At 37.0% G+C, this 27,938-nt stretch overlaps 1 protein-coding gene across 1 annotated transcript; it reads right to left on the bottom strand.

The window, feature by feature from the left end:
* Positions 1–1,060: 1,060 nt before the first annotated feature.
* On the bottom strand, positions 1,061–25,040 carry EREG (epiregulin). Its single transcript, XM_002814873.5, has 5 exons — positions 24,563–25,040; positions 10,287–10,373; positions 8,701–8,824; positions 7,029–7,178; positions 1,061–5,096 (listed from the first exon to the last, which is right to left on the bottom strand). Exons 1-5 carry the CDS (start codon positions 24,627–24,629, stop codon positions 5,015–5,017), a joined length of 510 nt encoding a protein of 169 aa, XP_002814919.2. The 5' UTR covers positions 24,630–25,040; the 3' UTR covers positions 1,061–5,014.
* Between the last annotated feature and the right edge of the window lie 2,898 nt (positions 25,041–27,938).

Here is a 27,938-nt window from a genome sequence, read left to right as displayed (position 1 = left end):
CTCCCAAGAAAACGCTAAACTAAATCTGAGACTAACTCCTTATAATCTTCCTCTGCCTCTGACATGGCCCGAACATCAGTGGAATTAGGAGTCAGAAGACCTCAATTCTCATGACACCTCCACCTATTGCCAGTGGTGTGACCCAGGACAAATTGCTTAACCTCCCTGTCAAAGGGTTGAAGCCATAGGTCCCTTCCCCAGCTGCAAGCTAATGAAGGATCCAAGGAGCTAAGGAATGGAGCAAGTACTCTGTAGGCTGCTGACGCAGTATACCAAGGAAGTCATCCATCACTGTGATGAAGGGTGGGAAGAATCAAGCTTGTCTGCTCTGAAGGCTCAGGGGAGCCAAGCCTCTTTGCAGAGGCTGAGAGAATCATAAGACACCGTTCTAGCTGATGAATCTTTTCAAATGCTACTTCCCAATAGGATATCTATTCTTTTTAGAAATACTCTTTTAAAATACTCTTTAAAATATTATTTTAAAAAATACTAACCCCAGGTTTGGCACGGTGGCTCACGCCTGTAATCCCAGCACTTTGGGAGTTGGAGGCAGGCGGATCACAGGGTCATGAGTTTGAGACCAGTCTGGCCAACATAGTGAAACCCTGTCTCTACTAAAAATACAAAAATTAGCTGGGCATGGTGGCGTGTGCCTGTAGTCCTAGCTATTCGGGAGGCTGAGGCAGGAGAATCACTCAAACCCGGGAGGCAGAGGTTGTGGTGAGCCGAGATCGCGCTGCTGCATTCCAGCCTGGGCAATAGAGTGAGACTCTGTCTCAAAATAAATAAATAAATAAATAAATAAATAAATCCTAACTCCTAGGATTTTTAAATACCAACACCTAGAATTTTATAACTAATGTGGCTCCTTCTATTTCAAGAAATTCTTCACTATGCTGGCTATAAAATGTGATACATTTATAGAATGTTTTCCCCAATTAACACCATTGAGTTATTATATCTACACACATTATATCCCTGTCACTGCTTTTAAACCCTTTAATGTATTGTGGGAAAAAAATTGCAAAAGAAAAAAAAGAAGGAGGCTGCATTGTCAGTGTAGATTTTGAATGCATGATGTTCAATGCATTTTTATTTATTTCAATTTTTTTTCAGTTCCCAAGAAAAATAAATAAAAATTAATAATATCTTGTAAATTATCTATTTTCTCCTTCAATATCTTAAGGTACACAATTATCAAAGCTGATATTGAACACAAACAAATTGATACAATTCAGTATTCCGATAACATTCATAGTCAAATAAATTACTTTAAATTGCATGCAATACAACTTTATGTTCCATAGCATCTTTAATAAAAACTGTATACCAAAATGGCTCTTCAAACTTAAAAAGTGCAATTACAGAGTGCAAAATAAAAGGAAAATATATTATATTACATTTAACATCATCAAATTTGAATAACAGATATTTAAATAAAATTATTCTTTTTAAAAACATTAAAATATACACCAGAAATACTGTTTGTACAAGTTGTTACTCCCCCTTCTCCCATATGAACAAGAATTTTTTAAAAGTCAGAATACATTGGGCATCAAATTAAAAACTTTTTTTTCAAAAGTCTACAGAATGGATATTGGAGCAAAAATTACAAAGTGGGTCAGATACAGGTTTTTAAACACTGCATTATTGAATTTAACAAAAGTCAGACACTAGAATCATATATTTGCTGCATAAAAGTTGACTTGATACCTGGTGGTGATTGAATTTAGTCTCAGAGACTCATAAATAAAAATCTGACTTAAGACATAGTCATACCAGTATACCAATTCTCCCATCGCTTTGACTTTCGGCAGAGAGATTAGAGCAAAAAATATTCAGCAGAACAGTGGAGTTATATCGTATTATGTTTAATACAATATCAATTTTAAGGTTAAGGTTAAGGAAATCTCAATTTTAAGGTTAAACCTTGAGTACCAGTTATAGAACTTAATATTCCTGGTTAAAGAGTAAGTTAACTGGCTTATCATGTGGCCTTGGTTGAAGACCATAAATTATGCATTTATGCATTTGTGGTTTTTTTGGTTCTCAATACATTGAATATGCATAGCCCCTTCTAGAAATATACATAGTGAGAAATCTGTAAAATGGGGGAGTTAGACTAAATGTGAACTAAAATCTTTCCACTGTGTACAGGACACATGAGCTGAGAGCAATCAATTTTTATGTTTACTCAGCACCATCCTCACTAAAACAATTATTTTTGTCTTATTTTCACCCATGAACAGTAATGTGGGTCATACTTTATTATTTAATATGCATTTACAAAGATCTAACTATTTTAGGGATTAGCTTTTTAAAGCATTCTTAAAGATGAAAAATACAAAAATGACTTGTTTTTATGAATTGACATGCTTAAGATAAACTGACAAACCAAGATTGAGATGCTTACAATAAATCTTTTGTAAATGAAATAACTGGATTGCAGCTGATTTATTGAAGAGTCAATAGATTTTCTTTGAAACAGCCAAGATCACTGAAAATATTCAGACTCTCTTCACATCTAGTAAGCGTGAATAAATACAGTTGTACCTTGGTATCCACAGGGGACTGATTCCCAGATCGTCCCCCTGTACATACTAAAATCGGGCACAGATGTTCAAGTCACTTATATAAAAGGGCATAGTGCTTGCATATAACCTATTCACATCCTCCTGTATACTTAAATCATCTTTACATAACTTATAATACCTAATGTAAATGCTACGTGCGGTGGCTCACGCCTGTAATCCCAGCAGTTTGGGAGGCTGTGGAGGGTGGATCACAAGGTCAGGAGATTGAGACCATCCTGGCCAACATGGTGAAACCCCACCTCTACTAAAAATACAAAAATTAGCTGGGCTTGGTGGCATGTGCCTGTAGTCCCAGCTGCTCAGGAGGCTGAGGCAGGAGGATCTCTTGAACATGGGAGGTGGAAGTTGCAGTGAGCTGAGATCGTGCCACTGCACTCCAACCCGGGCAACAGAGCGAAACTCCGTCTCAAAAAAAAAAAAGTAAATAGTTGTTATAATGTATTGGTTTTTTGTTGTATTATTTTTTAAGTATTTTCCATCCTTGGTTGGTTGAATCCACAGATGTGGAACTAACCACAGAGGGCCAACTGTAAGCAGAGTACTTAAAATGTGTTCTTACATACTTTGACTTCAGCTATATTAAATAGGAAACAGAAATAACTGTTTAGATCTAATTGATTTTTCTTTTCTCTTGTTTTTAAATTTTATATAAATGGTTAATAGAGCACCAAATGACTGCAATTCTATGATCCATTAAGGTCATGTATACATACATGTTTGTATATGAATATATATACAATATGTATATGACAACATATACAATATGTATATGAACATATATATTTACTTGTTTTTGTCTGTTTATTTTCCTAATAGTAAGGGCCAGGGCCAGGACTTTAGATGACAGTCATGTGATTGCACCAGGGTATATAATGCATGGATACACATGGAGACAAGTCCTGGCACCTAGTGCTCCAGAGGTCAGCCATGGCTTATTATGTCTTCATTGCCCTAGCACATGCCAGGATAAAAGTGGAGGAAGAACAAATCCTCCCTGACCTGGTATGTGATCCAGGGAGACTCTACTTAAAGGTTTAGCATTCGATGAAGCAGCCTCCCATAAAATCCAAAGGTGGTGGCAGCAGTGGCTCCCTATGCAATAGCCCAAAAATACTCCTATTAACTCTCTGAGACCTATGGGCTCAGAGTGCAGAAGAAATCTTTGTCTCTTCCAAAAAATAAACAAATGTCAGAAAAATGAGCCCTAGTTTTCATCCCAGCCTCCATAGGAAGGTATGTTTAAGTTTCTACATTTTAAAAGCTTTCAATTGAGATTTTTCATTTGGAAAAATACACCATATTAATTTTTAAGTTTTTTCCCATTTCCTGTGTCAAGATACAACTTTAAATACATAACTTTACATTCGAGAAGAAGCCATTTACTGAGCTATATTAAAGTTAAAACTTCCTTGAATAAAAGATGAAATAACTGTATTTCCATCTTAAGACAACATGTAGAATTATTGTCTTCATGTATTTTAAAATAATAATTAGTCCATCAAATTTTGGGCTGTGATTTAATGTTAGAATTCAGCAAAGCCCCTATAAAAAGAAATACTCTAAAAATATTCTTAAAAAGCACAAATTTAGGCTTCAAGTGTGGGCTTTTTTCTAATTGTCTGTTGAGCAATAATTACCTCACATAAATGTTGTAATATACAAAAAAGGAATATTGTGAAGCTATGAAATGCCCACTACTTAAATAAAAGATTACAGAAAATTGTTTTTCAATTCATTTTACATAGGCAGAATCTGGCAGATGAATGACTAGTACCTGTAGGAGTCATGAGTTGGCATAGGGAACTGTCCACTGCCCCTCATATAACAGAATTATAGCTGAGACCTGAGTGAAGAGACCATAGACTCCCCAGGGTTAGCTTGTTTCAAATGTGTAGTGTTTAACACAGGACCTATATTTGCTTCTCCCAAATTCTAATTGCATTATTGTTTTAATATGTGATACCATGGTGCCAACTACATATCAAACCATGGTACAGTCAAACCAATTATCATTGATTTGAGGAACAGAAAAAAAAATACTAAATCGATTTGACTATATATATAGGCTTAGAGAAATCTGTCATTTGCTAACAATTCTTGAGCTATGACCCGGGAATTGCTTACTTCTAAGCACTGTGCACCAGGCATATAAACTTTGAAGCTTTCAGTGAAGCATTTAGCTCAGGAAATTACTTTTATAAAAATATCAATTTTCTTTTGATATTAAATATTTTCTGCATATTATACATTAGCAAATAGTCTGTCAAAAATAAAACAAAAATAAAAACATTTTTCAAGTATATTAAAATACAGTGTTATTGACCTAACACTTGACCCAACATAAATATTATTAATAAAATGAGAATATTAATATTAACCAGGCACACTGTTATCCCTGCCCATAAGTTTGATGGCGCCATTCAGACTTGTGGCAACTCTGGATCCCCTGAAGTAACTCTCTCATATTCCTTCTTTGGTTCTTTACTTTTTCGATTTCTGTACCTGGAAATATTCACAAACGAAACTGTTAGCACGGCAGTTAATAGTAAAGGAACAAGTGTGTTATATATGGACTCCAAAGGCACATTAGCATAGTGTTTCCAAAATGACAAAGTCAAACAGATTTAGGTTGGACAATGTTAAAAAAAAAAAAAAAAGAGGGATGAAGAGATGGTGTGCTGTAGTCAAACAATTTTGGAATGAAATGATAAAATACACTTAAAGAGCTTCTCAAAGTCTTTAACGTGATCATGAATATTGTGAAATTCCAAGTGGTGTGTGACCACATTTAAGTCTGAGTTTTAGGTTTTCTTTTTCTGTCTCTCTTTCTTTTTCCTTCCTCCCTTCTAAGGAATGAATATTTACAAATCATGCTACATTAATACACTCTGTCTATCACATTGATATAATGCTATCACTAATAAAAATAAAAATAATATTTATCAGGCACTAATTTGGTGACCTACAATTTTCTAAGTGCTATACATGCATTATTTATTTTACCCCCACATTTGCTGTTACCATCCTCATCTTACAGATGAAGAAAGGGAAATACAAATGGGTTATATATAATGTGCCCAAGGTCCAAGGTCTCATAGCTAGGATTCATAGATTTATCATAATTTAGAATCTTCTTTCATTTATTCATTAAGCTATTTTCCTAATATTTTTGAGTTTATTTTGTCTCTTTTTTGGAAATGAGACATGTAGCTTTGAGGAAACCACATCATGTCTATGTTTACTGGAAGAATATGAATTAGAAAGAATTTGTTCTTCACTCTGGCATTTGTCAACTATATGAGCTGGGACATTTGAATGAACCTCTCTAAGCCTCAGTGCCCCATCTATAAAGGAAAGGACTGTGGTCAAAGATTTGCAGGCATATTTCAGTTTTAATAATATTTAGTTCTGTCATGGCAACTTATTAGGAAGGCATTATTATTTGATGGATACTTAGAGTCAAATGTGGACAAAATAAATTTAATATTATGAAATTAGCACACTTTCAGACCTTCAAAATTGGAAGTGCACTACTTTCACAGAAAAATAAAAACTTAAATTTACCTTGAGTAATTTGTACCTGTTTCAAAATATGTTTCATGGAGACATTTTAAAGGGAACTGTTATTAATTAATTCACACTGTTCCCATCCTTTGCTCCTAACCCTTAAAAAAAAAAGCCAAACTATACTTTCAATGTTCACTTTCTATTTTTCTGTTTTCAGCTTGTGACAATAATGCACATGAGGATGAGGTACGACTGTTTTGGGGGACTGACACAAACTATTTTTTAACACCCATTTTTTATAATTGTCTAGAAATAGTTCCACCAGTCTGCTTAAACTGTAAGATAACCCAAGCTTCTAAGGTTATTAATTTACAAGGTTGTTTCTTATAAAATAAAAAATGTGACTTGATGAATTAAATTCAGGTGGTTAACTATAACAGTAGCACCTTTCCTGTGATTTACTTTCACATGAAATATCATTTTACATACTAAAAGCAACCACCCTATAACTAACGTAAGATAAGAATTTCTGTCCATATTTTATAAAGAAGGGAGTTGATACTCTCAATTTGACTTATGTAAGGTCACACAGGTAATAAGTATCAGAGCTGATAATAAAGTTCAATCCAGATGTTCTGCAGCAAAAATGTATTTTTAAAAAATAATTTCAAGTTATTTCAGATTCAGGGGTACATATGCAGGTTTCTTAACAGGATATATTGTATGATGCTGAGATTTGGGGTACAACTGATCCCATCACTCAGGTATTGGGCATAATACTTAATAGTTTCTCAACTCTTGTAAATATCATTTGTACAGGTTTGATCTTATCTCTCTAATACTTTATCCATATTTTTACCCAGTTTATAGGTCTGCATTATGTAAAAGTAATTTATAAAAGCAGAGTATAAAACCACACTGACTTACCATCTGCAGAAATAATATGTGGAACCGACGACTGTGATAAGAAACAAAATAATAAGAATCACGGTCAAAGCCACATATTCTTTGCTTAAAGGTTGGTGGACGGTTAAAAAGAAGTGTTCACATCGGACACCAGTATAACCCACTTCACACCTGAAGGAAAATACGGAAGAAAGAAAGATCAGTTATTTAAAAAGGAAATCATGGTTATGAATTAGTTTTATAAGGACTAACATCACACTGTAATGTAAGAAATCAACAAAATTTGCTAAAGACTGTAAAGAGGATTTCAAAGATTGAGTTAGACCAGTAATGACAAAAGGGCTCCACATAGCTCTTGTGCTAAACTGTGGTATTAAATGATGGATGTGTTCAGCTGTCATGGTGGCTGACAGTCTACAGTGGTGTTTTGTAAGTTGTACAGGTTTGAGATTCCTTTTGTCTAAATCAGTGGAATCAATTCTTTTTTTGTTTGTTTGTCTGTTTGGTTTTTTTGAGATGGAGTCTCGCTCTGTCACCCAGGCTGGATTGCAGTGGCATGATCTCTCGGCTCACTGCAACCTCCGCCTCCCAGGTTCAAGCAATTCTCCTATCTCAGCCTCCCGAGTAGACTACAGTCGTGCGCCACCACGCCTGGCTAATTTTTGTATTTTTAGTAGAGGCGGGGTTTCACCATGTTGGCCAGGCTGGTCAGGAACTCCTGACCTCAAGTGATCTGCCCGCCTCAGCCTCCCAAAGTGCTGGGGTTACAGGGTTGAGCCACCGCGCCTGGCCTGGAATCAATTCTTTTTTTTTTTTTTTTTTTGAAACGGAGTCTCGCACTGTTGCCCAGGCTGGAGTACAGTGGCATGATCTCTGCTCACTGCAAGCTCCGCCCCCCGGGTTCATGCCATTCTCCTGCCTCAGCCTCCTGAGTAGCTGGGACTACAGGCGCCTGCCACCACCCCTGGCTAATTTTTTTTTTTTTTGTATTTTTAGTAGAGAAGGGGTTTCACCATGTTCGCCAGGGTGGTCTTGATCTCCTGACCCCGTGATCCGCCCGCCTCGGCCTCCCAAAGTGCTGGGATTACAGGCATGAGCCAACGCGCCCGGCCTGGAATCAATTCTTAAAACAATACCTGATATAGAAGTTGAAGGAAAAGATCCAAAGCAGAGAGACACCATCTTGGCAAGTGTGAGAAGCATCAGAAGCCCTCCCTGCTCTGCACCTCTGACATATGTGTGCAATTTAAAAGCTACTACTTACTACCTAATTTTTAAAAACTCAGAAAAGTTTCTAATAATATATATACTGCATTTAACAGCCCATGGAAATATAGGGTAATTTCAAAATATAAAAATAGAAATACAAAGAATAAAACTGCATTTGTTTATCACATGTTCTCACAAGTGGGAGCTAAATAATGTGTACACATGGTCATAGAGAGTGGAGTCATAGACTCTGGAGACGTCAAAAGGTAGAAGAGTTTTGGGGGGGTTGAAACTCTTCTACCTTTTGAAGTCAAGGGATGAAAAATTACCTAATGGGTTCCATGCACACTATTTGAGGGGTAGGTACTCTAAAAGTTCAGACTTCAACACAACTGAATATATCCACTAACAAATCTGCACTTGTACCCCTAAATCTATAAAACAAAATTTTACAAACTGTATTTGTTTATTTCTGACATATTACCTGCAGTAGTTTTGACTCATGTCCACCAGGTAGATGCACTGTCCATGCAAACAGTAGCCATTCATGTCAGAGCTACACTTTGTTATTGACACTTGAGCCACACGTGGATTGTCTTCTGTCTGAACTGTAAAAGAAGTGGAAAGTTGAATATATTCTGCAGCCTTCATGGAAGAATTTCTCACTCTTTTATAACAGTAACCACTGAGCTACTTCTACAAAACAGGTCAGATGCCAATCAGTTGAGGAGAATTTTGAGAAGTAGGAAGTCACTCTAGTTGTCACACCCCCTAGACCAATCAATAAACACTTGAATCCAAAGGAAAATGTCCAACAGACTGAACAAAAGAAGATTATATGTGAGGATTTCATTCTCAAAAGACAACCTGTAAGGGTAGAGAAGGCAAATTTAACACACACGTGTCATTATCCTCCAAGTGGATGTTATTCACTTCTTCAAGCAAAATTTGTCTAATTTTTCTCAAGTCCCAAAACATTTCTGAAATCTATTACTCCCCAAAGCAGTTGCAAGCTCATACCATTAATTAATTCAAAGGAGCTTAATTCTACAGTGGATTTTTAATCAGTAAGGCTGGCTTTGGTATATGTTCTCAAGTTGTTGAGGTTACCATTAATGAAATTAACCAGTCTCCCAATATCTCTAATGATGAGGCCTGAATCCAAACTAGACAAACCCTGAGTGAGAAAGGCCTCTGGTAGACAAATACAGCAATGAAAATAGGAGCCTCTGTGTAAAATTCACTTTAGAAAGCTTTAGATACCAAAATGTGAAAGATGTTATAAAATTACTTTTAAAACAGCAATGTGATTGTAATACTCTTGCCCAAATAACCAAAGAAGGAAAAAAAAAAAAAAAAAAGGTGATGCGGGGGAGTCTGACCAAACCTCCAGAGAACCTGATGGTGAGGGAAAAAAGATAAAATTGTTATGGAAAATATCCTGTTTCCTCAAAATAACTCAGTTATCTTGATTCAATAGCTCAGAATGAAGATAAAGCTGATCCCCCTTGGACCATATCTGGAGTCCACAGTCCTCGAGGGGAAAAAACTGTATTACTTATCTTTGTATCTGTATGCCTTAGCACAGCGTTTGGTTCATACTACATACTCAATAAATGTTTTCTGAATGAACACTGTGCCTAGAAATAAAGGACCATCATTTTTTCTTCTTACAGAGAGAGAGAGGGGTAGAAAGAGAGAGATAGAGAACCTACTCTGTACAAAGTTTTCCTGTTTTGCTGTTTTGCCTGGAATCCAGTCAGTGTGGTCTCTGAGGATGTTTTGCAGTAAAGTGCCAGGAAACAGCCAAAGGGAATGTAATTTTTTGTTGTTGTTGTTCTCTATGTCTTCACAATCAAATCTATGTATATAATTTGTCCGGTCCTTCTCCTACCAGTTATTCATTTATATAATTTTTTCGGAACATTAGTTTATATGGTGGTTTAAAAAGTAATATAGCAGCTATTCTTACCCTTTTTAAAAATTATCACATACTTATAGTCTTTGAGTTTATATTTCTGTTTAAAAATATGTAGTCTCTTGACGCCACATTGACAAACTTGGGCTTACCTAAAGCTGTGCAGTTATCACTGGACTCTCCTGGGATACATGATGGAATCACAGTTGTACTGAGGACTGCCTGTAGAAGATGAAAACCTATTTATAAAGAAAAATCGAATATATAATTAATGTGTTAAGGAAAGAAATCTTGATCAAATTTCTACATAACTGCAGTACTTATAGAGTTGTTTTGTTTCACAGATTTGGTCCATCAAAACCATAAAACAAAATAATTCATGGAAACAGGCATATAACAGAAAATACAAACTCCCCCAGCTATTCTGTGGAAGGATAAAAGCCTTGGCATTACATTCACGGTTACAGATTTGACCTGCTCTAAATATTTCACAATAACATTTTCAAAGATTTGATTTTGAAGTTTGATTTCTTAAGATGCACATCAGTTGGAGAATTTCCACTATTTTATTCCATCATGTGTTCAGAGAAATGCTCCTAATTAGACCCCATCACAAAAGAAGGCTGTAAATAAAAACTCGGTTTCCACTTATGGTAACAACAATAAACTCAATCTAAGAAACATTCATTATTGATTTATGTACCTAAGTTACTCTTTGCTTTGCATTACACATGAGTATAGATTTTAATTAATACAATGCAAGCTAGGTAAAATCAGAATATATCTTGTCTAATATGAGGAGGAACAGGCATACCAAATGAACCATACTGAGCCCTAGAATCCAGTTTCTATCAGCATAGGAAGAGTCTGAATCAGCTGTTTCATCATGTGTATTCAGTGAAAAGATAAAATGTTGGAACATAGATATCAAGAATGACTCAAGTACTTTCTGAATTGTGTAGGAATCATCATAAGAACTCTTGTAATTTCACAGATGTTTACTTAAGAGCTTTAGCTGCTTCTGTTTAAGCTTTAGGTATTTGCACTTCAAACACTCTTTCCAATGTATTTGAGTAACTGTTATTTGAGTAACTGTTACTAATGGTGGCGGTAGTAGTAGTAGTAGCAGCAATTAAGCTCCACTAAATTAATTAATGGCTTCAGCTTGCAATTGCTTTGGGGAATAATGAATTTCAGAACTGAGATTTGAAAAAAATTAGACATATTTTGTTTGAAGAAGTGAATAATACCTACTGTGGGGGATAATGACATGTGTGTTAAGCTTGCTTTTTCTACACCCTAAAGGTTGTCTTTTGAGAATAAATACCTCCTGTGTTATTTTGTTTAGTCGGTTGGACATTTTCGTTTGGATTCCGGTGCTTATTGGCCTAGGGTGCGTGATAACTAGAATGACTTCCTACTCCTGAAAATTCTCCTTGACCGATTGGCAGCTAGGTAAATGTAATCTAGGTAAAATCAGAACATATCCTGTCTAATAGGAGAAGGAATAGGCATGCCAGATGAACCACACTGAGAGTCCAGTTTCTGTAAACACAGGAAGAGTTTGAATCAACCTGTTTCATTGAAGTAGCTAAGTAAGTGGTAACTGTTACAAAAGGATGATTAATGCCTCCGTAAAGGCAACAAAATATATTCAACTTTCCATTTCTTTCACAGTTCAGACAGAGGACGATCCATCTCTCGAACATGTACTATGTACCAGTGATATGGTTTGGCTCCGTGTCCCCACCCACATCTCATCTGGAATTGCAATCCCCATGTGTTGAGAGAGGGACCTGTAATCCCCATGTGTCGAAGAAGGGAGGTGATTGAATCAATGGGGGTGGTTTCCTGCATGCTGTTCTCAGGATAGTGAGTGAGTTTTCATGAGATCTGATGGTTTTATAAGTGTTTGGAAGTTCCTCCTTCCCCCCTCTCTCTCCTGCCACCTTGTGAAAAAGGGGCTTGCTTCCCCTTTGCCTTTGGCCATGATAAGTTTCCTGAGACTTCCCCAGCCATACAGAACTGTGAGTCAATTAAAGTTCTTTCCTTTATAAATTACCCAGTCTCAGGGAAGTTCTTTATAGTAGTGTGAAAACAAACTAATACAACCGGGTATGGTCCTATTCACCTTATCTGTATTATATTATTTAGTCCTCTCAGTGCCAATTTGAGGAAGATACTATTATTAGCCCCATTAGAGAAAACTAAGGCATAAAGAGTTTAAATAACTTTTCCCAAGGATACATATTGTTAATGGGTCACTTTATAGAATTTGGAAATAGGCAATAATGCTAGATTATAATGGACATCACAGAGAACAAATTATGGTAGCTGTAATTGAAGTAGAGTATTTAACCCAACATAGAGGCCACAAAGTATGGTGGAAAGGCAGTCTTGTGAGGAAAACTTGAGCTACATGATCTTGAAAAAAAATTAATTTACTTTTCTGGGTCTTAATTTTTCTTATCTTATAGATTTTGGGGGAGAATACAGTGAAATAAACTAATGTTTTTTTTTTTCTGAAATGGCTGACACATCCAATAAATGTTCCTTGACTCTCAACTTCTAACCTCGGGTTTTAGCAGTGTATGTGAACAGTGCCCTCTACTGGTTTATAACAAGTTTGCATAGCTCTGTAATTTGGTACTGTAAAGAAAGATTTAATTTGTGTAATACAAGAATTTTATTTTTTCTCAGTTAGAGAAGGCTTGTATCTGTTAAGCTGATTGTATATTTTTGGGTTCTGAAAAGTAAATTACATATTGGCATCAGCATCATAATGTATAACTTCATACATCAAATTTCACACTTAATTCTGTGAAGTAGTTATTAGTCTCAAATACCCTCAGTGCATTTAAATTAAATGTCTTGTCTAAGATCACTTATGACCACAGAAGAGAAGAGTTACGAATTTATCTTTTGACATCAAGTCTCCTATTCTTCAATGATTTGAAAATTCTGTTGTCTTTAAAGGTTCAGAATTATCCCTTCCCCACTCCATGCTTTTTCTACAACATAAATGCTGCTTCAATTGCTCTTGTGGAACCACAAAAAATATATTTTTGTTGAATGACAAATAGCTAAAGCTTAGATTTCATTGTCAGCTGAACAGAGTTGAAAACTATTTTACTAAGCTTTTTATGGAGAATAAGCTAGATTCTCATTCAAGTCCATTTTATTTTATATCCCAATAATAATTTCACCACTGAAGAATTAAATCCTTTAACTAATACAGTTTCCTCAATACAAATTGGAGTTTTAGTTGCACGTGCTTACATCCTTGACATTCCTATTCCTACATATTTCTTCAACTGAGGAAAGCTTTGGAGGAGACATTACCAATTCTCCCTCCAGGAAAATGCTAGCCAGAGAAAAAAAAATGCACATTTGAAGCTAGTTTCTCTATCCTTTGCATAAACTAAAGCCTAATCTTTCCTGCTTGGAATTGCCTCCAACTACAACCTGCAACTATTATAGAATCCAACTTACTTTGGAGTGTTGCCGTTAGTCTTCTTTTTTAAAGATTTTTAGTAGTTGTTAGTTTTTCCACCGTTGGAAACTTTGTTCCAGTTGTTCAGGCCACAGGTGAAATTTTTGTCTTTGTTAATTAAAGAATGTTCAGCCCAGGGTGTGCCTCCACAAAAACTGGGCTTTCCTTACTTGTGACGCTCCCTTGGACACAGTCCATCGCTCAGGATAGTTTCTGTGAGACTTGCTGCATTAATCCTATAGCAGGATATTTTACAGGTGGAAACGTATATAATTTTTAAATGTTCCTTTCAAATTAAAGTGTATAACTGCAATTCCATCATGGATGGATGTGGCCAAAAAAACAGCAAAATTAATTCTAAGTCATGTCCATCTGCACAGCACTTTTGCTTTAAAACGGTGGTTCTCAAATGTTCCTGCAATATGCGTCTGCTCCCAAACACTTGCAAACTAGGGTAGAAGAGTGAATGCGATCCAATGAATAAAAAATCTATCTCCAGAGAAATATTACATCCACTATCCTGCTAACCTTAAGAATCGCTGGTCAGGGCCAGGCGCGGTGGCTCACGCCTGTAATCCCAGCACTTTGGGAGGCCGAGGCGTGCGGATCACGAGGTCAGGATATCGAGACCATCCTGGCTAACACAGTAAAACCCCGTCTCTACTAAAAATACAGAAAAAAAAAAAAATTAGCCAGGCGTGGTGGCGGCCGCCTGTAGTCCCAGCTACTCTGGCGGCTGAGGCAGGAGAATGGCGTGAACCCGGGAGGCGGAGCTTGCAGTGAACGGAGATCGCGCCACTGCACTCCAGCCAGGGCGACAGAGCAAGACGCCCTCTCAAAACAAAACAAAACAAAAAAGAATCGCTAGTCATTATTTTAATGAGTCATACAGGGAGGGAATAAATGCTAAAGTCATGCATATATTTCCTTAATGTCAGATTTTTCATGACCTTAGTGTTGTTTGAACATAATTTCTGTATGATTGGACCTCAAATACTATATTTGGCTTTTTCATTCTTGACAGTAGATTCTTCCTAAGCAAATAATTCACTACGATACTAAAGATTTTAGATAGTGTCTGTGTCAAAAAAACAGATCTGGTGGCATTTCTTGTCTGGTGGCATTGGTAACTAAGATACAGAGGAATTTCTTGCCAGGTGATATAACACAGATGATCTGTAAACTCAAAATTGGCAGTTGGCGCTTCTTTTACAATACAGCTACAAAAATGGAAATGCATTCAGAGGTCATTGTTTCTATCAAATTTCCAAATGGGTTTTAGGAATGTGAACCTCACCTATATATCTCTCTGCCTTCATTTTTCAGGTTATGTTTCAGTGAAATCTCAGATGTGCCAGCAGGAAGTGGTGCCAGTGACTCAGAGGATACAAATCGCCTCTTCCCTGTGAGTCAGGGCCGAGCCTACACCCTTACACAATATTGGGGACCGCGCGTGGGAGAGGTTGAGTGCCATCATAGGAATGGCAATAGCAGTAAATGTCGTGGGCCCTAGAGCACTAAGAAGTGGTTGCCCAACAGTCAGACAAAATGCCAGACGTAGAAAATGTACTTCCTATTTCATACGGTTTCTTTTGACCTTGCTTCATTTTTATTTATATTTATTTTGTTTTTCGAGGCTCTTGCTCATTTGCCCAGACTGGAGTGCAGTGGTGCAATCACAGCTCACTGCAGCCTCGAACTCCTGGGCTCAAGTGATCCTCCCATGTTGGCCTCCAAAAATGCTAGGATTACAGACTTGAGCCATTGTGCCTGGATTGACCTTGCTTCCTAAGGATCACACTGAGGGCTCATCCAGAAGGAGGCCAGTACAGAGGAGGCTAGGATTTGGTGACTGGATGACCAAGCCAAGTCAGCAAAATCAATTGCAAATCTTAGGGTAAAATGACTATTCTGGAAAACAATCAAGAAAATAAAAATGATCCAAATTAAAATCAGATAGATTACAGAATAAAAGAAATGCATCTCATTTTCCCAATTTAACCTTTTAGGCTATTTAGACCAGAAAAGCAAACTTGTGCAGACTCATAGCATTTGTCCAGCCCAAACACATAGCAAAATCCTCTTTGTTCACACTTTTGCTCTGGTCACATGCCAACCTACTCAGACTGTTCATTTTCTACCATCTTCCATGGCAGTCTGTGATTTTAGAATTTGTCTACAACATAATAGGCTTGTTGGATCTTGTGTGCTTTTAAGGAGTGAATACGCCTTCACTGTTTTTGGATGTCTTTTTGTTTTAAATTAAATTCCACTATTTGATAAGCTCTTACTTCACCTTGGTCAAAATAACTCTAACACTCATTATCACATCAGATACTGAAAAGACTGTCAGCACCTTCTAATAGCAATCTACTTTTCAGAGAGTATATATATGTGTGTGTGTATATATATATACACACACATACTTATATATACACACATATATACTTATAAATATTACTTATATGTAAATATATATGAACACATATATACCCACATATATACATATATTACATATATATATATACACTCACATATATACACACATATATAATCTATAGAAAACTAAACTTGCCTTCTGCCAGTAATAATTCTATTCCTATATATTTTTAATGTTAGCTTTGTAACTGCACTTCATTAAGACCTAAGTGTAAAAAGTGTCTATAGCAATTTGAGATAAAACATATGAAACCCAAGGTTAATATAACAGGTTAAAAATAAGTAATTATTTTAATTTTGAGTTTTGAAAAATAGCCATAGAATCTTCCTTGTCAAGTAGCAAAAATATTATTATGCCGTGTGTTTCTAGTCATAAGCATTAAGTTATACTCTCCAATTTAGGTAGTCATTTCTAAATCATACTTCAAATGCTAATATATTTCACTTACATATTATCATACAATGCTATACTTAAAGCTAGTCAAATAAAGAATCAGTGAGTCAAAATATAAGGGAATTATCTATTTTGCACTAAATATGAATTTAAAGATGTATATCTTGTTTATAACAGAAGTATTTCCAGAATGCAGGAGAATACACACCAACTCTTGTGTAAAGAGTACAACCCAGCACTTTGGGAGGCTGAGGCTGGTGGATCATGAGGTCAAGAGATCGAGACCATCCTGGCCAACATGGTGAAACCAAAATACCAAAAAAAAAAAAAAAAAAATTAGCCAGATGTGATGGCGGGCGCCTGTGGTCCCAGCTACTCGAGAAGCTGAGGCAGGAGAATGGCGTGAACCCGGGAAGCAGAGGTTGCAGTGAGCCGAGTTCACCCCACTGCACTCCAGCCTGGTGACAGAACAAGACTCTGTTTCAAAAAAAAAAAAAAAAAAAAAGTACAATTTAAGTTAATCTGAGTGTTTGGAACTTTGTGACTAAAATCTCTAAAGGTGGGACTTGCCTCCCCCAAAAGCCAAAGCTTCATTTATAAAGTATTGTTTCAAATTATCTTTTGGAAACATATTTTTTTCCTCAAGACAATCTTACATAAGAAGGGCTTTTTTATAACGTTTTCTACCTTGACTCCCTTCCATCGGGCTTCTCACTTCCATAAATCCAATTTAAATTATTCTTACATTATTATTCCAAAAGAAAAATCTCCTAAGGGAGCAACAGTTTGGACTATAAGTGTCTGCAATTTGCCTTCTTTTCATTATGGCCACATTGTGGCATGAAGCTTGGATATTTAATGGCACTTTGATAAGTATATTGACTATATTGTATTCTCTGTAGATACCTATGGCCAAACATGAATCTGCAAGGATACAGTTTTAATCAGTGAGCACACACAAAACAAGAGAAAGGGAATACATTAAAGATGATTTCAAAAGACTCGAAGTTAATTACTTTTTATTGAGAAAACCCACATAATACAACTCACACACTGGAGGCTGCTAAGGAATTCTACTTTCAGATAATATAGTTTATGAAAATATAGTTTGAGTTGACGTTGGCGACCTTGACTTCAGTGAGAGCCACATATGCCTCCATAGCATGATAGCTGGTGGGATGGGCTTAGTTACAACCCAGTCATCAAAAAGGAGGGCAGCTTACCCCATCCTTGCTTTTAGTAACTACATTTGTCAAATAATATTTACTCAATAAATATCTATTGAGAATTGTCTACATGCAAGATATTGAACAAAACACTGGAAAGAAAACTGGTACAAAAGACATTGTTCCTGCCCTAAGTAGACTTAAAGGAGTTGGACACCTAAGGGTGGTAAGGAAAGGAGAGAATTTATAGATGATGCCAAGTTTCTAGTCAGAAAAAAAACAGAGAATGCTGCCATTAAAAAAGGAGGAGACATAGGCAGGACAGCAGGCTTGTGGTGGCGTTTGGGCATGAAGGCATGAAGGGAGTGAACACATTCGAGTTTAATGTTTACCTATAGGTATTACCTATTTATATTTCTGAGGCTGTTGGGAATACAGTAAAGGAATAAGAATTTATTTGGAGGTCAGGAGAAGTCTATTTGAAAGTCATATGAGGAGATACTACCTTTAAAGGAATGGAAGTCATTTAAACGTTCCAAGGAAAACAGTATGGAATGGAAAATAACAGAACTTTGAGAAACAGGTGGTAGAGAGCAGACGGAAGTGGCAAAGAAAAGAGAAAAAGAAATTAGAGAAAAAAGAAAATTAAGTGTGCTGACAGCTAAGAGAGTAGAGTTGTAAAAGGAAGTAGAGGGTGGTTATCAAAGGAATAATCAGAGAAAGTATTCATGATTCCATCGTAAATAAGACTCATCATTATTAGATGTGAATGGTGCTAAAATCAGCAATAAATATTGCCAAGCTGATTTTTTAAACATGAGAATGGGCTTTATATTTGTATCCAGATTATCATTAAAATTAATTTTGTCTTGATAACTCAAGCACTAATTTTCCAGACTGTGAATTATGGGTGGCAATGTGTAACAGCAATTAAAAAAAAGTATATTTTATGTTATTGGTTCTCAACCGGGAGCAAAATTGCCAAGCAAGGTTGGCAAAATTGTATCCCTCATTGGCAAAATTGCTCCTGGGGACCATTGCTACCATATGGTAATGTCTGGAGACTATGTTGGTTGTCACAACTGGGGATGCTACTGACATCTAGTGGGTAGAGACCAGGGTTGCTGCTAAACACCCTGCAATACATAGGACAGCCCCCCTGCAACAAAGAATTATTTAGTCCCTAATGTCAACTGAGACAAGGTTGAAAAACCCTGCATTAGACTCATGAGAAATGGGATCCAGTTCTAGCTCACATACTTATTTTGTTGCCCTGCAACTGAGTTGCCTTATCTCTGAAAACAGAGAACATGGAGTGAGGTGGGGTAGAGGGTGAAATGAAGTTTGGATTAGATTTCTGCAAGGTTTCTTTAATTTCTAAAACAATGCTTCTCTTTCTGCCACTGGCAGTCATATCACTGCCACTTTATTCAGTCATATCACTGCCACTTTATTCAGTCATATCATAGCTCAGTAACCCCTCTCTCTTCCTCTCGTCCTCTCTCTCTTTCTGTCTCTCTCTCTCTCACACACACACACATGAATATCTTCAGTTAATACTGAATAATATAATAATATAATAAGAGATAAAAATGTGAAAGAGAGGGAAGAAAACTTATTAGACTTCATCAGAAACAACAACAGAATTGAATTTTCCAAAACTGTTACTTAATCTCAAGATATTTTGCTTCTCAAAATATCTTTTTAAATATTTTTAAATACATTTTTAAAGTGCAGGTAATTGAGTCTATAACATAGTGGTGATAACTCCAAATAAAGTGTCAATGTAATCATCCATCTAGCAAACATTTATTGTGTTTAATATAAGCCTATCACAATAGAAATGATAAAAGATGACTATAGCACCAGCAAGGAGGGACAGAGTTATACACACACTTACAGTGTTGTGTGTGGTGTGACAGGGGCCATAGGACAAAAGGGATGGGAAAGGTGCAATTGAGGAGGGTCAGGGCTTATCAGAGAAGTGCCTAAGGAAGTGGCTCCTTTTTCAGTCTTAAAGGATGAGTACTTTCACCAAAAGTAAAGAGTGACTTGAGGGCATTGACAGTAAAGGGTACAGCATATTCAAACCCGAAGCCTTACATGCTGTGAACTCCTGTTTCCTCATTTGTAAAATGGGAACAATAATAACTTTCTGGGCTAAAAATGCATCCTAAGAACTAAGTGAGGCTTTTGTTTGTAAGAAACCATTTTGATGATGACAGCTCTAATTTTAAAAGTGCTTTCTATGAATTCGTGTATCATCTTATCCATTAAATCTATGTACAATTTCCTGACAAGGTTATTGTGGATAACCTTTTTTTTTTTTTCGGATGAGAAAACTGAGGCTCAGAGATAAATCACTCTTTCTGAAAGTATGAAAGAAAAAAATGGTGCATGAAATTTGTGTTTTATACACTATACACTATGCCTCTTAGTTCAAGACTATAAAATTTACATATATAAAGATGTGTGTGTGTGTGTGCACATATCAATCACTTTCATGCCTCAAATTTAAAATTGAGAATTTTTAACCTAAGAGATTAATGTTTAACATTTTTCTTTCTGAATGTTACATATATCTCCATGGAATACATCCATATATCCATGGAATACTACTCAGCCATTAAAAGGAATGAAATAATGTCTTTTGCAGCAAACTGGATGGAGCTGGAGGCCATTATTCCAAGTGAAGTAACACAGGAGTGGAAAAACAAAAACCATATGTTCTCACTTATACATGTACTATGTGTACTATGAGTACTATGTACTATGTACTATGAGTACACAAAGGCATACAGAGTGATATAATGGACTTTAGAGACCCAGAAGGAGAAGGGTGGGGGGTGGGCTAGGGATTGATAAAAAAACTGCACATTAGGTACAATGTACACTACTCAGGTGATAGGCGCACTAAAATCTCAGAATTCACCACTATGTAATTCACCCATGTAACAAAAAACCAGTTGTACCCCAAATGCTACTGAAATTTTTTAAAAAGGAGATGGAGGATAAACCTATATATTAAGTGTCTTATGAGATATATTTAAAAAATCCATTTTTTTCTGGACAATTATCAAATCATCCTGAGTATTATAAATAGTATCCCAGTAAGTTAAATCATTACTTTAACCTAGAAGGCCACTCAACCTTTATGTGCCCTATAACTAAACACCCAGTCTTACATAAACTGCATCTCCAGAGGATGCTGAGTATGTGGCATTACTTCATTTTTTCAAAGGTTCCAGAATTGCCATGTCAAGGCAATGGCTGTCAGACTACTCCTCCCTGAGGATCTCTTCTATTACACCATTGGGAAGCATTCTCATTGTCTCCCGATGGAATGTTCCCAGCAGCAGTTACAGCCATATTAATTAGACGATTTGTATAGGCCTACACTCAAAGTAAAGACTGACAGATGAGGAAACCCCACCTTAATTTACATTCTCTTTGAAGAGGATTTCTTACTTGACATTTGCATGTTTCACGTGAACATTAACCAGGAAATGGGAGATCCTTTTGCAAAAATAGACAGAAAACATTCAAATTCAGTTTCTCCAAAGTGATTATATGAGTATTGTTATTTTTTTAAAACCAAGGAAATACATTTACATTCTCACAGTTAACAGGAATGGACTATAAATCCCAAGTTGATCCCTTATCGATGCTATATTGAATTCACAATAATATACAAAGAATACAAGGAATAAAACAGACATAAGTTACCCTCTTTATTGCTTTACTTAATGTAAACCTTGTAAAATATAAAAATAAGGGCCCCAATCAACTCACTTCTTTATAATAAAAATCATATCTTAGGAACTGTGTTTTATAATAAAATAAATTATATATATAATAACAATCATATCTTATAATGCTTTATAATAAAAATCTTTATAATAAAAATCATATCTTATAATATCTTATATTATATCTTTATAATAAAAATCATATCTTATAATAAAAATCTTTATAATAAAAATGATATCTTAGGAACTGTGTTGATTAGAAATTATGAACATTAAGTAAAAATTCAACATATTTTAGCACAGCTTAAGAGAATAGTCACATTTTATTTGCCTGATTTTGCACAGAGCCAGAAAGCCCATTTGTACATGTGCTGTGCCTACGAGATGGTCTGAATCCTGGAGCAGCCCCAGGCTACTCTGGAACTTCTCTATTAGAATCTGCTATGTTTATTATGCTCCTGCTAACCCTGAATCTCACTGGCTCTTTCCTCATTATCACAGAGTGACCTGGCCATTTACTATCTCTGAGTCTTTGTAAGGTACTTGACTTCACTGGGCTAATCAAATCTACCTCACGCAGTTATTTTAAGAAGTAAAGGTGATGATGTATTTAAAGCACCTAATACACAACATGGCTGCCACACAGTAGGCATTTAGTAACTGTTAGTTTTCTTCTCAACTCCCGGATTTGGGTCTTACTGCTGAATCAGACACCCCAATTACCCAAGCTGCTCACATGGCAAGACTATGCAGAAGGTGGCAAGGGTACCTGGTCAAAATCCAGACAGAAAAGGCCTGTCATCACGTTTTCTGACAAGATTTGTCATCTCAGGTTGTGCCAAGACTCAGGTAACTCATAAACTCTCAGGGTCAACAGAAATGATCAAAGACAAGCCTATTGTCTCATTGAGATTTATGCTTCTCATATTTTCAAAAAAGAATATTTCTTCTGCTTAATTCTCTCTCATTGATGAAGTACGACTAAATTGTCTTGGAGATATCATTCAGGGACATATTCAAAAACCCATGTAGTCATGAATAAAAATGTCTGATGTTAAATAGAAAGCCCCTGAACATAACTGCAGAATTCAAGATAAAAATTTATCCTCCTCTCTTTAGAAAAATCACAAGATTAAAAAAGACAAAATTCTGCTCTAAAATTATAGATTATTTAGAAAAATGTTATCCAGTATTTCAACTCTTCTACTTAATGTTCAGTAGGCCAAATATGCTAGCAAGCCCAAGTGTGGACTCTCTCACTTTGTCACTACTTTTCTATGTGAACTTGGGTCACAGTTCCCCAATTTATAAAAAAAGAACATCAATATTAAACACGTGTAAAATTTAAAAGTAACCAAATGATTGTGCGTAGCAATTTAAATCTGTATGTGTTAAGGGTGGAGGCTGGAACTTTATTCCCTAGTCATAACTACATAAAGCAGTTATAATATGTATGCTAAAATTTTAAAATAAATGTCTCTCTTTTTTTGCGGGGGGAAGGACAGGATTTGGGAAAAGTATTTTTAGGAAATATTTTGTTTGGGGAAAAGAAGGCAATTTCAGAAATAACAGGTGGTCTTGCCAAAATAAGGCTATGGGCTCTGCATAACTGAATAGAGTTTAGAGATATAACACAAAACTTGAAACAGGAACTTTCCTAGTGGCAGAGAAATATCCAAACAAACTGGGAAAACAGAAACTGACCTAACTCATTTGGAAATGGGCTTGGCAGCTGACGAAATAGATGAACTATAATTAAGTAATGCAATGAAGGAGGTAAGCACTTTCATGACAACAAAACACACACAACACACACACTAGTGGGTAGTAACCAGGTTATTCACAGGCTCTTGTTGTCTCAAATTAGAATATTCAATGAAACACCCAGAACAGACATGTGCATTGTTCAGATGCAACCTTAACACGTGGGGAAAATAATAAGTGCTAAGTTATTCTGACCTCGAGGTTAATTTCTAACTCTAGGAAGACTGTCACCTTTCTAATTTAATTCTTTTCAAAACAAAGACAGCAAAGCCACGTTGTTTACTGAGAATCTTCTAGCAAGTCTTTCTTAGCTCAGTTTTGGCAGAAACCACATATCTAGTTTCCACTTGTGTTCCTGGACTTAGACTTGTAGTTTCAACTATGCATAATATGCATTTCATTAGGTCTCTCAACCCCTGAGATAAGGTGTGTCAGAATAATAATTTAGCAGTCACATCCTTCACAGGTAGAGTTCGAGTGCCTGGGGAATCAGCCTCATTCCAACTCCAGGGAGAATATGAGACTGGTGGTAACTTTTATTTTTTTATTAAGATATTCATATACGACTTCAAACTCTTTCAAATTCCTTAAACTGAAGTTTAAGGAATTAGAAAGAAGTAATTTTTTTTTTAACAGAAAGGCTATTTAGGAAATTTTTCCCCTTGAACTAAACCATCTCAAATAGGAAGACTGGCATTAAAATACCCTCAGCGATCACAGGCTGTGGGGTGCAATTAGCAGCAAGTGCAGAACGCTTGCTCCAGAGGCTGCTTAGGAGGCTGCAGGGGAAAACGGAAGCAGCAGGTGTAGGGGCGAAGGGCGATGGGGAGCGCCAGAACCTACCCAGGGCCCTTCTGTTCCAGATACCCTCGACCAGCGTTTTATTTCTCTTGCGTCTGGAGCTCAGCCAACTGGCACTGGCGCATACCAGCTCCTCCGGGAAAGCTAAACCAGGCTAGGTTTTAGAAAACTGAGTGAAAGACAGAGGAGAAAAGCTTTCCCCCCCAAAAAAAATTTCTTACGCTAGTTTCTATTCCCCACTCTCCAACAAAAAGGAACAAGACATGAAATGTTAACAGTGCGTCCCAGGCCTTTAGATTTCTAGGATTGGCAACTTTTCAAAAAAAAAAAAAAAGCTTTTTCAACAACTTTTTATTTTATTTAATAAGGAGATATTTCAATCCATGCATAACATATATGCCAATAATTAATTCACCAATAAAAGGCATTTTAACATCGATCCCCAGTCCGCACCCCCAGTCCCACCATAGCGGAAGACAGACTCACAAAACAAGACATAATTTTAAATAGAGCACACTTGAACCTGGAGACAACTCCGTACTTGTCGAATGACAAATGCACAGGAGCGTTCCTTATTTGTCTCCTCTTTGGGGCGGCCGGAAGCCAGAGGGGGAGAACTTACCCAGGCAGAGCAGCAGCGCAGGGACCCTGCCGGCACAGAGCATCTCCATCCTCCTCCCCGCGGTCATCGGCGATGGGAGCGGGCGCTGGGGCTCGGCGGAGGGCGGCTGCGGGGAGTGCACCGGCAGGGCGGGAGCAGACGGGCTCGCAGCAATGGCTGGAGCGCGGCTGTCAGCCTGGAAGGGGCTACACGTTGGCCGTGTCCCTCTGACACTGGAAATATCAGGCAAGTGAGCTCAACTGTCCGGTGCTGCGAACTTTATACTAGGGAGCCCCTCCCGGGCCCTAACGGGGTGAGGTCAAGAGTGCCCAGAGTTTCATAATTGACCCGAGGGAGGAGCGGCAGGAGGACTGTCCGGAAGTCATCCTCCCTCCCTGGAGCACCTGAGAGTAGTGGTTGAGGAATGAAAAATGTCTTTCCGATTGGCCGGGGACTACTCCCGAAACTTTTCCATCTCCCTCCCGGAGGTGGGGAGCGTGGACCAGATGGCTTGGTTTGCTTTGTGGGGTCACCTGCCCTGTAGTGGGTGGTTTTGGTTGCTCAGGGTGACGGACATAACTTGAATCAGTCTTTTAGCCAAGGCTGGCGTTCCCCGTACATGCCTTTGGAGAGCTGTGCGTGTGTGACTTACTAACCTCAGCCACGAAAACTCCCTTAACTTGAAGTCTGTCAGTGATTCAAGCGCCCTCCTTGCATTGAAACGCCACCGCCCAGAAAAGCCTTTCCCATCTGCGCCTTCCTTCTGAGACCCCTGCTTCTAATGTGGCTCAGGCGTTTATTATCTCAAAGTCGAGACATTGTGAAGAAAATTCCTGTTGTTTTTTTTTTCCTTCTGTCGTATTTGCCATTTATCAGGTTGCTGCTTTTGATATGACTTCCTCCTAAATAGTGCCTTAATCCTGTCGCTCCCCTGCACGAAACCTTTCAACGACTTCCCATTGCTTTTTGGGCAAGGCCTGCCACAAATGTGAAGCCAATCAGTCTTTTCAACCTCAGCTCCCACTATTTCCCCAGGCAAATTGTCTGACCCCAGCGAGGCTGGAAAACTCTCTTAAGCCTTTCCTCACTCCCACTTTCCTGCCTATGCTGATGTAGTCGTACTTTGAGGGAATGGCTACTTTTTAAAGGAATTAGTCAAATCCTGCTCAAATTCATGGTTCTCCTCAAGGGCCTGGGCTTCTTAGGCTTGTGGATCTCTTTTCATTCTGATCTCTTACAGCTTTTGTCGTTTATCTTCTCCCTAGCCTCATAGAATTCTAGACCCGGTACTTTACACCTGGGGAAGCTACTTTGTATTACTTGACTTTTTTTATGTTTGTAAGTCCTATGTTCAGCTCTGTACTGTGTAAATTGTCTTCCTTTTCACTGCACTCCTCTATAGGACCTAAGAACTGTGAGTCAATTCAGCAGTACTGTATGTAAATATACGTATTTGAATAGAAAATGGAATCTAATGGATGTTAACTCCTTACCTTTTTCTTTCTACTTTTTAAAAAATTATTATTACTATTCCTTTTTTTTTTTTTTTCTGGCTTTTTTCTCTCTTACTCTAAGGCCCTTTAATGTCCAGAACGCTCTTGTTAGAAACGAATACTTCATCATGTTATCAGGGGTTAAGGTTTAAACGGTCCATATGCGAATTCCTGGACAAGTTATTTAATCTGTCTCAATTTCCTCATACGTAAAACAGGGATAGTAATAGTATCCAGCGCATAGGAAAATAATGAAAGTGCTTAGTAGAGTGCCTAGTACCGAGTTAGTGCTCACTAAAAATACCTACCATTGTATGCAAACGTTGATGCTTAAGATGGTGGCACTTGGTAGTTGGTCAATATTTGTGAGTTAAATGAATCAATGAACAGTAGGATAGAGGTAGGCTGGGTTCCTAAGTCTAGCTTCCAAATCTATCAAGAAAGCAGGCATTGAGTGACTTCTCACTTAATAGCTTATTTTGGAAAAGAAGAAATGGAACCAAGGAAGATGATATTAGAAATGGGTTATAGTTTTATGGAGCATTGGTAGGGATCACAAGTTTCATAAATTAGAAAGAGGAAAAGTGACTTTTATGGTTATATAATGGCTTTTGTCCTACAAATTGGATCTGGAAAAAAAAAATAATAGTCCCAGTGTTTTTGAGGAATGAAAGCAGAATTCAAATGAATGGAATGTCAACTGGGAGCATTTTCTATCAGGTACTTGCAAAGAGTGAGAGGAAGAGTTTTTAATCCTGATTAATGTCTTGTTTCTTTAAATATAGTGTGTTTTATGCTGATAAGAAAGATGGTGGGGATGTGATGGGGAGAATGGGGTCATGCTGACAATAATTGACAACAGTCACCTCTATGGTATTGATAAGTGAAGAGGAATTTTTTCACTTTGTAACTAATGCCTGCAAGCATGAGATATCATCACTGTGAAAAAAAATCCTTGTGCTTGTCTCAAAATTTTCCACAGCAATGTGCTCTTCTGTAGGCTGATTTTATATGATGTGAAGAAATCTTTTCTTTATTAGTTCTATGTTTACTCAATTTTCTAGCCATTAGATTTTGAGAATGACTCCACCATGACACATCAGAGGATTTGCACGCACTGCCTCCGCAAAATAGTATTCTTCTTCTTTTTTTTAAAAATAATTGGAAACAATTTTCATTAATTGTTCATTTAAATATATATACATAGTATGAGGTATAATCATAATTCCTCTTAAAGGCACAAAGCTTATTTAAAGATAGAATGGTTTGGGAAGAAAATAACCAGGTCATATAGAATTTTCCGATTAGGAAGTCACTTTAATACATCAGCAATGTCAGCAATTCCCAGTTTGAGATGTACTGGACTTCCTTTCCAAGGGGTTGGTAAATCGAATTATCTATAGACTAAAGACACACACACACACACATATATATAAATACTATTTTAAACATACATTGTCTCTATTGTGATTAGTAACATGTATTCATTTTAAATTGATACTGAATTCATAAAGGCTTTGTGGCATGTGTTTTTTTAATTGATATATAACAAACGTATAAGTGCCGTTAAATCGGGAAGAAGAGCCTTGCAAAAGATAATCCTTTTAAATTAAAAGGGAGTCCTCTTATGAGAAAAATTAGAAAATCCTAGACTGGGAACATACACACACAGGCCCTAAACTGATATCAGTATTAAACCTATTGTAGACTGCACTCAGACGAAGCCCTGGGCTCTACCCATAGAACTAGCATTTAGCAACAGACGAGGTCATATAACACGTTACAATTCTTCCATCTCTTCCTCTTTCCCTTAGGTTATTGTTTCTTCTGACTATAACTGGCACTTATTTATTATGAAATTACTGCTTTTCTAACTAAAAAAATGAGCATAGCTACTTGAGTGA

The sequence above is a fragment of the Pongo abelii genome, chromosome 3 (assembly GCF_028885655.2).
Source record: "Pongo abelii isolate AG06213 chromosome 3, NHGRI_mPonAbe1-v2.0_pri, whole genome shotgun sequence".
Lineage (NCBI taxonomy): Eukaryota > Metazoa > Chordata > Mammalia > Primates > Hominidae > Pongo > Pongo abelii.
This window is presented reverse-complemented; position numbering and strand designations above follow the sequence as displayed.